The sequence below is a fragment of the Hakea prostrata genome, chromosome 8 (genome assembly GCF_041222555.1).
Source record: "Hakea prostrata isolate BN-2017 chromosome 8, UWA_Hpros_2, whole genome shotgun sequence".
Taxonomy (NCBI): Eukaryota; Viridiplantae; Streptophyta; class Magnoliopsida; order Proteales; family Proteaceae; genus Hakea; species Hakea prostrata.
The window spans coordinates 47,613,816-47,628,034 of record NC_142607.1 but is presented as its reverse complement, the minus strand read 5'-3'; the positions used below and the strand labels follow the sequence as shown (position 1 = coordinate 47,628,034).

The 14,219-nt window shown below is 35.9% G+C and overlaps 2 protein-coding genes across 2 annotated transcripts; one reads left to right on the top strand and one right to left on the bottom strand.

Annotated features, from left to right (window-relative positions):
• Positions 1–1,170: 1,170 nt before the first annotated feature.
• LOC149008276 (omega-3 fatty acid desaturase, chloroplastic-like) lies at positions 1,171–4,165 on the top strand. Its single transcript, XM_089166173.1, has 8 exons — positions 1,171–2,132; positions 2,246–2,335; positions 2,459–2,525; positions 2,613–2,705; positions 2,801–2,986; positions 3,093–3,173; positions 3,328–3,465; positions 3,582–4,165. Exons 1-8 carry the CDS (start codon positions 1,585–1,587, stop codon positions 3,768–3,770), a joined length of 1,392 nt encoding a protein of 463 aa, XP_089022299.1. The 5' UTR covers positions 1,171–1,584; the 3' UTR covers positions 3,771–4,165.
• A 1,751-nt stretch (positions 4,166–5,916) lies between these two features.
• LOC149008275 (N-(5'-phosphoribosyl)anthranilate isomerase 1, chloroplastic-like) lies at positions 5,917–12,469 on the bottom strand. The gene is made up of 5 exons (XM_089165614.1): positions 12,287–12,469; positions 11,946–12,008; positions 7,726–8,096; positions 7,491–7,654; positions 5,917–6,552 (listed from the first exon to the last, which is right to left on the bottom strand). The coding sequence occupies exons 1-5, from the start codon at positions 12,297–12,299 to the stop codon at positions 6,327–6,329; spliced, it is 837 nt and encodes a 278-aa protein (XP_089021740.1). The 5' UTR covers positions 12,300–12,469; the 3' UTR covers positions 5,917–6,326.
• Between the last annotated feature and the right edge of the window lie 1,750 nt (positions 12,470–14,219).

Here is a 14,219-nt window from a genome sequence, read left to right as displayed (position 1 = left end):
ATGTTTATTTATTTTCAATATTACCTTTCTTTTTTTTTTTTTGTTTGATCAAGAACCTTTCATCTCTTATGATAATAAATGTTCATTTATTTTTTGATGGTGCCTTTTTTGGTGCAATGCAACACAATTTCACCAGAGATTAAAATACTGAGAGGAGGGGAAAGGTTAATTTAAAAAGTTCTTTGATTAAATGATGGAAAATTTTACTTGCATTTTATCTAATTGTAGCTGTGCAGTATATGTGCTTCTGGCACAATAGTGACAATAAGACCAATGAAGACTTGAGTTGCCCTCCTAAGTCCTACCTAGTATGATGTGTATGAGCAAAATTTAAAACTAAATTTAAATACTCTACGTGACTTTCATCCAGTGACCGAAAGAACAATAAATAAGAGCCTTTTAAATGATTTAACTATGAAAAAATGGAAAAAAATTAGATAGGATGAATGACAACTACCACAATTATAATAGACCGAACATCTTTCGTCTCATTTGACAATAAATGCTTCCTCATTTTTCGATGTCTTTTATGGTGCTGCAATGCAAGACCATATCACTAAAGATTCTTAATTGATTTAAAAAATATTAAAAAAAGAAAAATTTTAATTTAAAAAAAATTAATTAATTTTCTTGTTAGAACATCTTCAAAAATTAGTATTAAATTCAATCTCAATGAAAATAAAGTGCAAAAATCTGGCAGCCACTTATAGCAAATCTGTTACTATTTCAGTATTCAAAAATGTGATTAAAATTTAAATTTCAATATCGTATAGTAATCAAATACTAGCAAAACTTATATATTTGACTTTTAATAAGATACAAATACCTCAAGCTTTACCCCAAAATAAAAAACTCAAAGCTTTGACATAGCATTAGATCAAGCTTGAAAAGAATTAGATTTTTAAGCTTGATTCCACACGTGGATTCAATAAAACCTATGAATCAAACATTTGAACACAAACAAATGTGACGAAAACCAAAAAAAGAGTGTTTGACGCGTAGTTAACTTCCTGTGGGTTCTTTGTTTTTTTTAATTAGTTTTCACGAACTTCACATTTTTCCCACTTTCTCTGAAGCAGCAAAATTATGAAACGCGGACGGCAATTTCACAATTAGTCGTAGTCAAAATCTGGAAATCCTTAATTTCAAATGGAATTCCAACTTGAAACAGGCCTTTAATCTTCTAAAAGTAATATTTGTTAAAGGCTCTCGGACTCGTTTCTGTGAATTCCTGGCCTTATATTTATACCCAACACAGCAGCCTTCAATCCACAGACGAAACCCAAAACGTGAGGTTCTTGTGGTAGCAAAGCAAAGTAGAGGAGAAGAGAAAGAGAAAAGCCCATCTCAAGATTTTAGGCTCTCCTTATCTTCTTCCCAATCCTTTGCAACTTCATTGTGGTTGTTTTGATTATCAATTACATAGAATCAGAATCTTTTCTCATCTCTCCCCTGTGAATGCTAACTTGGGTTTCCCGCACAATCTGAAACTCTCTGCTTTTCTACCATTTATTTTGTGGACGGGTCCTTCGTTAGCCACTGAATTAAATATCCAACTTTTTTTTTTCTTCATCTGGGTCGGTAATGGCGAGCTGGGTTTTGTCAGAATGTGGTGTCAGACCCCTCCCTAGGGTATTTCCTAGATCCAGAACTCGATATTTATCCAAGGACGTCACCAAGTGTAGATTGCCCGAATGCAGGAAAAGTTTTTCTTATCGTTCTGCAGATCTCAATCGGTTTGCGATCTCTCTCTCAGGTTGTGGTTCTAGAGGTGGAGATTGGGGTTTGAAGGTAAGTGTTCCTATGAGGGTTCCATCTATAGATGGTGAAGATAGAGAAGAGGAGAAAGTGAAATTTAATGGAGTGAATCAGATTAATGGGTCTGGAGAAGAAGATGATTTCGACCCAAGTAATCCTCCTCCCTTTCGTTTGGCCGACATTCGAGCTGCCATACCCAAACATTGCTGGGTTAAGGATCCATGGCGTTCAATGAGCTATGTTGTTAGAGATGTGGTTGTGGTTTTTGGTTTGGCTGCTGCTGCTGCCGCTTTCAACAATTGGCTTGTTTGGCCTCTCTACTGGGCTGCGCAAGGAACCATGTTCTGGGCTCTCTTTGTTCTTGGCCATGATTGGTAAATTAAATCCCTTGCTTGTCAGTTTTGTGACTCCTGGGTTTTTGACACATACCCTGCTTTTAATTTTCATGTTCTTGATGCAATTGTTTTTGGAACTTTGATTTTTGCAGTGGCCACGGAAGTTTTTCCAACAACCCACGTTTAAATAGTGTTGTTGGGCATATTCTCCATTCCTCAATCCTTGTACCCTACCATGGATGGTATGTTCTGTTAAAGTTTCTAGGTTTTTCCTCACCATCTTCTTTTGATGTGTAAGAATGCTGTTTTGAGAAAGTCTCAGACCTAATGGCTTTTGGAAATCTGACATTTGATGAATGCTGCAGGAGAATCAGCCACAGAACACATCATCAGAACCATGGACATGTGGAGAATGATGAATCATGGCACCCGGTTGGTGACTTTCACTCTCTGATTTAGGTTTCCGTCTCTGTAGTGTCTATTTACCTATAATTCTGACCTTAATTTTTGATTCTGCAGTTACCAGAAAGGATCTATAGTGGGTTGGATGACCTTACCAAAAAGATGAGGTTCACAGTGCCTTTCCCTTTGCTTGCATATCCAATCTATCTGGTGAGTACTACTCAATGCTGGGCAACAACCCACCATAGCTTGAATTTGAAGAACCATAATTGATTCTTTTCTTGCTTGGTTAATTTGGTTTACAGTGGAGTAGAAGTCCTGGAAAGACAGGATCCCATTTTGATCCCAACAGTGACCTCTTTCTTCCAAGTGAAAGGAAGGATATTCTCACTTCCACCCTGTCTTGGTCGGCAATGGCAGCGTTGCTTGTAGGTTTGAGCTTTGTTGTTGGACCAATTCAAATTCTTAAGCTTTATGGGATTCCTTACATGGTAGGTTCATTTTCATTGTTGTTGTTTGATATGATGCTTGAAAGAATTCAGTTCCTCTCTGTTTGCTTATCATGTGTTTGTTTTTACATTTTGCTTTGAATTGCAGGTTTTTGTCATGTGGCTTGATCTAGTGACATACTTGCATCACCATGGCCATGAAGACAAACTTCCTTGGTATCGTGGGAAGGTAAGATCAATGAAGTTTCAGTCTTTCCCCAATCCCCTTGGCCCTTACATTGATGAGAAAATGCCTCAAAGAAGTTACTAATTTATGTTGCAATTGTGGGAGTCTAGTTTGTGCCTGATTTTTGATTGAGTTATTCTACTTCTGCACTGGACAGGAATGGAGCTACTTAAGAGGAGGGCTAACTACTATTGATCGTGATTATGGATTGGTTAACAATATCCACCATGATATAGGAACTCATGTGATCCACCATCTCTTCCCACAAATACCACATTATCACTTGATCGAAGCGGTGAGTTTCCGTACCCAATTCCCCTATGAAACAACTGAAGCTACCAAGCAATAGCAGCAAGGCAGTTTTTCAGATTAATAAATGATCCTGACTGGTTGTTCTTTGTGACAATGCAGACTGAAGCAGCTAAACCTGTTCTTGGGAAATACTACAGGGAACCCAAGAAATCCAGTCCTCTACCATTTCACTTGATTGGATCTCTAATAAGAAGTATGAAGAAAGACCACTTTGTTAGTGACACAGGGGATATTGTATACTACCAGGCTGACCCCAATCTTTTTGGATCTTCGGGGAAGAAATCATAATAGAAGAAATTATTCAAGCTTAGCTGAACAGGGGATGGTTCTAACTAACTACTTAAAAATTATTTTGAAGCAAAATCCTGTGGAGAAGACACTTCCAATCTACTACCCAGTAATTATTTTGCATAATGTTCTTGTAAACTCCTGAAGGGGAGATATGTTTAGTATTCCTCACAGAGACAGTTGAGTCCTGAAGTGGGAAAAGCCTGGGTTGTGAGTGCTTTTGGTATGTAATATTATTTGATTGTTAGTGGGTGTTCCCTAGTGAAAGTAAGCATTTGTAGTTGTTTATGCTGGAAATTTTTTTGTTTTCAGCAAGCTATGATTATTTTCAATCAAAAGATTGAGATGGGAGCAGAAAGAAAGATATTTTCCTCTGTTTTTTTTTTAGGTTGTTACTTCTGTTCCTCGTTGATTGCTCTGCTTTTCCTTTTCCATCTTTTATTGTCTGTTGGAGCCTTTTCTTCTTAGTCATTGATAATGATGCTATGGATTAGAAGTATGTGGACATGTTCTTTTCTCAGGTCAGACAATCTTTAATATCTTGGAATCTTGCATAGTGTTCATTCCTCCAATTGCAGAAACCGATTAAGACCACTTACCAGGAATAGACAAATGGATGTCCTTGTCTCATGGATTGAATGGTAACAGAGATGAGCATGCTTCACATGCTCAACCATACAAAGGGAAGCCCCTGCCTCCTTCACACTACAATGCTTCTACTGAATTGAGGGGACCAACTAATTTTTTTTTTTTAAGAAAATATTCTGAAGATGTAGTTGAAATTTACTTAAAACTGGTACAGATGAAACCTCGTTTCCCAGAAAACATCTAATTGTCATCTTTGGGGATCATTAAATTATTATTTGTGGTAGTTGTTTGGATTATGAGAAACTGTTTTAAGGATGAAAATGGGATGCTTAATATACTATTGAAATTTATCTGTTACCATGGACTAACATATTCAAATTTAAAGAACCGAAATGAACCGGTCGAAAATGGTTTTGAACTGGTTCTTGAAATCAACCACGATATGACCAGGCAACCATGGTTAGAAATTGATCCACATATTAAAAAAAAAATATATCTTTTTGACTGTTTTTAGTTTTAATTAAAATTTACAATTTTTAATATTTTTATCATTTAATCAAGTTTTTTAAAAATTAATTAAAAGAAAAATATTGTTTTAGCAATTCTGTATATTCACGCTCTCTCTCTATCTCATGAGATGACTTTGTTGTCATTCGATATTTGACATCATTTTTATTGCATCACATTAATGTAATCCTTGCATTGCTTTCTCAAAGAACCCTTTGTCATCGCTTGATTAAAAAATCTAATATATTTTTTTAAATCATTAAGATTTTTTTATTATTATAAAATTACCATGTTTTTCAAAATAATCTTTACTTAATATGAAATTAAAATATATGAAAATAACACAATCATAGATGCCTTGGTGTTACATGCCCTCCACAACCTAGCGATGAAGTGACCCCCCCCACCAAGAAAAAGGACCCCAAAATTTTTTTTTGGTAATCAAACTCAATTAGAAGAAGGAAGAAAAGGGGGGGGGAAAAAAAAAAAAAAAAAAAAAGGAAGGAAGGAAAAACTTCCTACCAAGAAAAATAAGCGATCTTTTTAAAATTAGCCCATCAGAACAAACGGACCATGCGGCAAGATCAACGCGATCTTCCACCACCCGAGAGAACCAATGAACCGGCAGAATGGGTCTTCAAAAGACCGGCAATGAACCGTCAAACATAACATTCACCAAGCGGTCATCGCCCTCCTAGAATAATAGAAGTCAGATTAGCAGGAATCGAGACCGCACTAAGACATGCTCCTCTGAAATCCCTCAACACGAGTACCTCCTAAAATTTCAGGACCACACAAATGAAAACATATTAAAAAGAAAATTTCTTTTCTTTCCAAATGTTTTTCATGTGTCAAAAACAATTGCTTTGTGAAAGTTGCAAGAAACAAAGGGGTTTTGGATTGTCAAAACAAGCGTTTACATTAGTATCAAAACATCAACCAATCTTCCACCCAAAGAACAAAAAAATTGAAAAGAAGGTGAAGGCATTAAACAGTAAATTCTTCTTGGATCATCAGAATCCACTGCATTCCATTTTGTTATTGAATTGGCTCTTGCTCTTTCATTTGGGACCCCTATGTCATCAATCTATCTTCTCCAACTACTTCTAGATGAAGCATCGGTTCATTTCAGTTTTCAAATCTCTGTCTGATCTGAATATAGAAACCAAATAGAACAAGACCAAATTGATTGAAACCCAAGTCATTATCTTCTGATGGCTAAACTGTAAGTTTTTCAAACTCACAGAAGATTTCATTTAAATCCAGGTGGAGGCAAGGAAAAAGTATGGACCAAGTACTGTTAGCTTCTTTATAATCATTTCAAGTTTATGAAAATATTTGATCCCTTCCTGTTCTTTGTAATCATCTTAAGTTCAAGAGAATAAGCTTCATCTTGAGATGTCAATCATACTTTAAACACAGGTAATACAGGAAGTGCTGAATAATTTACTTCTCACATGATCAATAATGCACCGATTTCACTGAAGCCATGAATGACGATATTCGAGACTGGTCCTTCTGAATACCATCAGAACCACAGATTCCACTGCTCACATCAATACCATCAGGTTTAAGAGTAGTAAGAGCTTCAGAAACGTTATCAGGGTTGATTCCTCCTGCTAAAAGCCATCCATGTTTGCTTTTAATAGATGGCAACTTAAACTTTGCCCAGTTGAATCCTTGGCCACTGCAGCAAATTTTGAATACAAATTCAAAAGATTTATGAGTAAGTAAAAAGGAAATAAATTGACTGTTAACACTGGAGAAAATAATGAAAGCATATTTATAAGATTGTAAAAAAGGTCCTTCCCGGAAGGATGGATATGAAGAAGCTGCTTTTCTACGCATAGATTAAAGCTTATACTTCTGCTCCCTCTTGTTTTGTGCTTTGGGTTGGAGTGGGTAGGTGGGATATATGAGATACTATTTGAATCTGTCTGTAAATCATCCTAAACCGTTTATGTTGTCCCACTAGCCTGCTAGATGTGTACGGATGGATGGACCATGCAGAAGGTCTTCTACTTTGCATGATGATACATGGTTCTGACTGACATCAATGAGAACCCCCCCACAGAAAGATACAAAAATATGTCAATACAAGTTGCACATAAGCTTTACAATCCTTATAGGAAATCCAGGAAAAGAATTGCTTTTATCAATGAACCATGAAGGAAGAAACACAAACTGTTTCAGGTATCTTCTATAACTTATCAGATAAGATATGGATGGAAGGAAGAACCCAAAGGAAAATTTGTGGACATTCAGAAAATGGAAAAACTAAAGATGACCACCTAAAAATGAAATCCTTTCAATGGGTAGAAGATAAACACCTAAAGTTCTTTTCAGTACCCAGTGCACAAGGCCCCACCATATATACCAAAAGACCATAGTTCCAGAAAAGACTAGGAAAAAGAATGAGATTATGCCAACACAGCTGGATTTCAAAATGCAAAATTAAATTACTGTTTCAATTTTAAGCACGTTTCAAGAAGTTCAATGTAATACCAGATACAGTCAATGAGCATTTCAGCAATTGAATGAAGATTTAGTATGTATTACAGCATGCAATTAACATGAAATTAGAGCTTCAGATCAGAACTGAAATAAGAGGAAAATGTTTCAAACCTTCCGCCTGTTGCGCTATCCACAAGAACCCAATCAGTCAAGGAACATTCTTCATCAGAAATTTGATTTAGAAGAGCACCATTTTCATTGGCATGAAGGACATAGATTATACGACGTTGTTGCAGTAGAACTTGATAACCAGCTCGAGAACCATCTCCATGAAGCTGCATACTTCTTTTTGTCATAAGTGAATCAATCAAGCCTCAACACCTATCAATGTTAGATTGGTAATTACCTGCACAAACTCAATATCAGATGCATCAGCAGCTCTTAATATTGTAGCTGTATCATCATCTACAAATACTCCAACAGGCTCCGCTCCATAATCTCTAGCTACTTTCGAGATTTCTCTTGCAACCGAAAGTGAGACAGAACGTTTTGAGTTGGGCCAAAGGATCATCCCAATAAAATGAGCACCAGCTTCTGCAGCCATCGCAGCATCTCTAGGTGATGTAATTCCACACATCTTAACTAAAGGGTGAGTGTTGTGATCCTCTTTAGGGAGTGAAACTTCAGCAAGCTGAGATGATATACTAGTTCTCATTGCATTTGGCCGGCATCTGTATCCTGATAAGTACAGTTGGCGTTTCGGAAAACTAAAAAAACCTAAGACATGGAAAAGAGAAAGATTAACATCAACAAAATTAACAGCTAGACAATATAATATAGATAGATTACCTTTTCTCAGACGTTATAATTTAATGGAGAAAATAAAATAAAATAAAAACCCACTAATGCAGCTTAAGAACTGGTCAGCTGGCATTTTCAACATACAGGGTGAAGGAGGAAAGAGGCTGTATTTGGTTCTAGTACAATAACTCATATGTAGTTGGAAATGTCATGCGAGGCATTATGGTAGTGCTTGTGATGATACTGAAGGCAGGTTTACAGCATATTAGGCTCAGGCTTCAATTAAGGACCAATACCAGGATATGAATTACAACAGGAAAGCAGCAATAATTAAAGCTGCTTAATTAGTGGAATGTAAAAACTTAGGGTTACAAGTTGCCAGTGATATGGATTGAAGGAGGTGTAAGAGAAGAAAGGCTGAAGCAACAGCCCATTGAGCTAAGTTGATGGTCCACTACCAAGCCTCACCTATTAATATGTTATAATTAGTCTTGCACAGGAGAGTTTTTGTCACTTTCGGCTTTCTAATTGGGTAAGAATCAAGAATCGTTTATAAAGTCCGACTACAACAGGAGCTTCTAATTTAAGTTGTATCTAGAAGTTAGATATTAGAGTAAGACTAGGTCCCATTTTTATTTTTAACTGTTTCTTAGAGGAACTCTTATCCACACAAGATGAGAACTGTAGTTACTTTATTAATAACAAAAAGAGGAGTGGGGGGGACCAATGGCTTTATGCCGTTCTTCTTCATGTGATGCAGGGATTCTGTGTGAAAGAAATCTCTAATGAGATGCTAGTGCAGCTGGTGAGAGACTCTTCCATATCTTCAGTCTTATTTCTTGTTTTTATTCCTCATTCTATACTGTGCATCCAAGTAGGTTCAATATTGTTCTACACTGATTAAAGGTCATTAAAAGCCTAGTGAAGTGCTTTGTTTGCTGTTTTACTGTATCTCAAGTAAGTTCAATAATGTTCACACTGATTAAAGGTCATCAAAAGCCTTGTGAAGTGCTTTGTTTTATGTTTTACTATATCTCAAGTAAGCTCAATATGGTTCTACACTGATTAAAGGTCACTATAGCCTTGTGAAGTGCTCTATTTTCTGTTTTACTATATCTCAAGTAAGTTCAATACTTTTCTATATTGATAAAAAGCCTTGTGAGGTGCTTTATTTGTTGTTACTATATCTTTTGCAACAGAAGTTCCTATTTATCGGTTATGTGCATAAGATTTATTTTTTCTGGAAGCTCCATTTCACCCTGCATGTCAACTGGTGAAGCAGATTCATCACCAAATTAGGCTTCTTTTCTTAAGAACAAGTCTAGGGAAGGGTTCTATACATGTTGTGCATAACTCCATGGGTTTGATTTAGAATATAAAATAAAATCCCTTTTAAGTTGTAATCACCCTGTTTGAGTCTATTCCTATTTCCAAGTTGGTTAAATTTATCTAATAAGGACATGGAAAAAATTCGAGGGAAACTCAAGTTTCGATCATGTAAAAATGAGAAATTTGGTGGAAACCAAAGAATTTTTCCTGCAACTTTCAACAAGTTTTAGGGACTATTTTAAGGTGGGACTCTGCATATAAGCTAATTAGAGCCTAAATAACACATTGGCACATTCATTTTGCTAAAAAAAGGCAATGTGGATATGTCATTCAAAGTACATAACATCGATATAAGTTTTCTGACAAATACACTATAAACTTTTAACTACTTAAGTACATAACATTCAATATATAACTTCTAAGTTCAAAAGATCAAACACAAAGAAATCAACAATAAAAGGGAACTACAACTCAATGCCAAGAAGAGTGCCTGAGTAGTATTGTCAGTTACTTTATATTTGATGCTCTAAACTTAGAAGTTATATATTGAATGTTATGTACTTAAGTAGTTAAAAGTTTATAGTGTATTTTTCGAAAAACTCTACATTGATGTTATGTACTTTGAAAGACATATCTACATTGGCTTATTTAGCAAAATGAATGTGCCAATGTGTTATTTAGACTCTAATTAGCTTATATGTAGAGTCCCACCCAAAATACCCCCTAAAACCTGTCAAAACTTGATGTTGAACCTTGCAAGAAAAAGTCCCACGTTTCCACAAAATTTCCCAGGTTAAGGATTGGGTTAGACCTTTCCTTCTAGAGTAGAAGCCAATTTTTGAGTCCTTACTCCTTCAATACATTTTGTTTATCATAGGAAATTAGGAATTAACCCTTTTCTGACCTAGAATCTAACTGCAATTTTAAGGCACAACTAGCATAGGTTTGATAGTGGACCAACCAAAGGAACTTTTCAATGCAGGATTAGGGGGGCCGCTCTTACCTTAACCTAGGCCCAATTATATAGTAGAAGAGTTACCATCTCAGTCCAAGTCCAAGCCTTCCTAGCCCTGATTAGATTTTTATTTCAGTTATTTCAGTAAAGTTGTGTTTCAATTTACTTTTATTAGTGGTGTACTGGACAGTTATAATCACCCACAGTATGTACATTTGCTTTCTTCAAAAGGGCTACTGCAGCCTCTTTGAGGAAGTAACAGACGATGGAATAGAATGAATTAAAGCCTGAGCTTAGAGTGTGTCTGTGTGTGCCCCCCCTTCCTTCTTCTTCTTATGTGTCTTCTCTTTGTCCTCCGCCTGCAACTCTCATTCCTTGTCAGCTTTTCTCTCTGCTGCCCCCCCCCCCGGTCTTCTCCACTTTGCTGCCCCCCATTACTTTCTCTGTTCTATGTCACTGATGGAACTACTATCTCAACTGATAAAATGAGAGACTTAAAACAATATACCTATACATGTGTTTTAGGACACAATATAATGTACTAACTTGTCTGAATTGTATTTACAATTCTTGTAGGAGTATGAATAAAAAAATATATGGGCATTTCTCGAAAGAACTAGTTGGCTCACCAGTTAGAACCATATTCCTCAGGATAGTGTGGTGGACTGCCAGTATCTTCCCCCATGTGATTGGGGCAGTAGGGCAAATATGGCTGTTAGGAGCACAACCTACAGTATGTGGTAGTTTAGAGGCATCTAAAATTACCTTCTCAATGATTTATGATATTAAGTGAAATGTCACAATAGCATCTTTATACTTAATTTAAAGTTGACAAATGACTAGCATCATTGGTACAGTAGCTGATTTATGATGTGATGCAAGTCAGAAGTGATAATAGACTTTTCAACACCTTGTTACCAAGCAATACTCTAGACCAGCTCAACTCCCACATACCTTATGGAGTGGGATTAAGAAAAGTCACTTCCACCTCAGGATCTCACTCACATGGAAGAATTGTTATCAAATGGAACCCTACAAGCTCTTCCATGAAGTTCTTTGAATGTATATCCATTTCACTGTCCCCCCAATTCTCAACCATGAGATGTATTGAATAACCATTATAATGGTGGTTCAAGGGATTTTACTTTATTGCTTTTCTTTCAAGGCCACTTGATATCAAAATTATACCTACCTTTCTCGAGACATCATAGAACTAAGCTCTACATCTCACATGTTAATTAGTTGTATTAGCAGATTGTGCTGGACCATGAAGAAGCAATAAAAGTTACCTACTTCTACAAATATACCATCCTAAATAATGAGATCACATGATGTACTTAATCACAAAGTCATTTACAAGAATGAGACATTTAAAGCTATGGGCTTCAGCAAATGAAATGAACACACACAAAAACAATGACAATAACAAAAATTCCAATTATCATTTGACTAGTTCATCAACATATGTCAACCAAACAAGGAGAAGGGTGAAATGTGTTTCTTATACCTACAGTAAGAGAGAAAATTGAAATGTCGGATACCTGGCTTTTGTATTCTACAAGAATTCATGACATTAGGTTGAAGTTGAATATTCAGTCTCAGTCCTGAAAACAACACATAGGAGGAATATAAGTCGCATAAAATTACCATTCAAATGAAGTAGCAATCAGCATTCGAAAAGTTAGACAAAAAACGTTAGCCGGTATAAGCCTACACACCTCACGCTTCAGGGGGGGAAGAAAAATCAAGTATTCACCAGAATATAAGGGTAGTCAATGGGGACAAATGGAAGCAAGCCCAACAGTTCCCATTGGGAAAATTCATCAAACAATAGGAATGCATATATAGGTAAACAGAAAACTTCGAGAGAAAGAGGAAAAACCTGTGGGTGCCATTGTGTCCAAAATATTGTCCTTCTAAACCAAGAAGATTTCCTCTTATCAAATTCTAATCTTTAGAAGCAGTAACAGCACCCGTGAATGGAAGAAAAATGCCAGCTTTGGTTCTGCGAGTCTGCAAGAAGAATATTCAGTTTTAATTCGCCCGTGAAGAACATTTTCCAACGGTTTTTTCAATCGTTCCCAACAGAATCGGGTTTGGCGGGCTTTAAAGACCTGACCCTCACCCTTCCGGGCCCAGCTGGCCCAAATTAATTGAAAATAATTTTTTTTTGGGGATAATTATTATTGGCCCCCTGTACTTTGATTTTATTACTAATGTATCCCTTGTATTTTTTAAAATTACTAATCCAACATTCAACTTTGTCTATAATTACTATTGCCCCCAACTATTAAGTTCCGTTAATTGATGATGTGGCATCTTTATATTTTATCAAAAACCCCAAAATACCCTTATACTTATCTCTTTACTTATTTACGCTTTTGTCAAGTTACAGTAGTACCCTTAATTAACTGTGGACAAAAAAAATTAACTATAATCCGTTTTATTCTCCAAAAAAAAAAAAAAAAACCAAATAAAGAAAGAATGATTGAATAAAACTCAAATAGAAACCGGAGAGGAAAGAAAATCGAATTCAACTCAAATTGGAAACTGAATATCACTTACAATTTTTTCAAAATAAATGAAGTTTAGTGAGGGTGGGAAACCAAACCGGATTTGGATTTTGCTCATTTCTTTAATTCAAAATAGATGAAGTTTTGTGAATGTGGGAAACCAAATCGTATCTAGATTTTGCTCATTTCATTAATTCAAAATAAATGAAATTTAGGGTAAAAATTGACATTTAATCTGGTTTTATAAATGGGGTAGCATCGTCTTTTGATTTATTAATTTTAATGAAGGGCAAATTAGACATTACATATTCAAACTTAATGGCAACTTAACACCGTTATAAGGAAGGGGGGCAACAATAATTTTGTAAATAACAGGGTTTCATTAGTAATAAAATCAAACTACAGGGGGCAACAGTAATTATCCCTTTTTTCTTTAATACTTAAACAGGGTTAAAAACCAAGGTTAATTTAAAGAGTTTTTTACATGAGCCCCCTCCATTTTCATGGAAAATAAATCGCACCCCCTCTAAAATCAAAACCTTGCAAATACCCCTCCACCGTTAACCCTGTTATTTAGAACTGTTAAATAATTTTAATATGACCATACTACCCTCAAATATGGTAACGTTGAACTTCTTATTTCAAGAATTTTTTACATGAGCCCCCTCCATTTTTATGGGAAACAAGGCGCACCCCCTCTAAAATAAAAAATCTTGCAAATACCCCCTCCACCGTTAACCCCGTTACTTAGGACTGTAAAGTAATTTTAATATGACCATATTACCCTCAAATATGGTAATGTTTGAACTTCTTATTTTCAAAGTCATACCACCTCACTCCTCACAGTTACTCACGATTCCTCGTAATTTGTCATCACTTGCCAATCAACGCCCACAATTACCACCGGAGGGACATTTGAGAAGAAGCAATATGTACCTCACTTGCATTTTTTTTCTTCTCCTCAAAATGAGGTATGCCCTACTTCTCCTCAAATGTTGCTAAATAATGAGGTGCAAAGAATTACGTCTCTCTCATAAGCATTTAGGCTATTGAACTCACTGTTTATCCCAGAATTCCCAAGCCCAAATTTTGAAACTTGTGTAGTTTCAAGTTTGTTCAACACCATATCCCCACTTTATGGTCATCAAATTTGTTTTTGTCGATTTGTGCATGATCAGTGGCTGAAACTTCAATTCTCTCTCCTTAATTTCCTTCTCAGGTTTGTTTTTCTTTGGGAAAAATCTCTTGGGTATTGGATGGTCACTTCTTTTCTTGGTAAGAAAATGATTACTCACAATATGA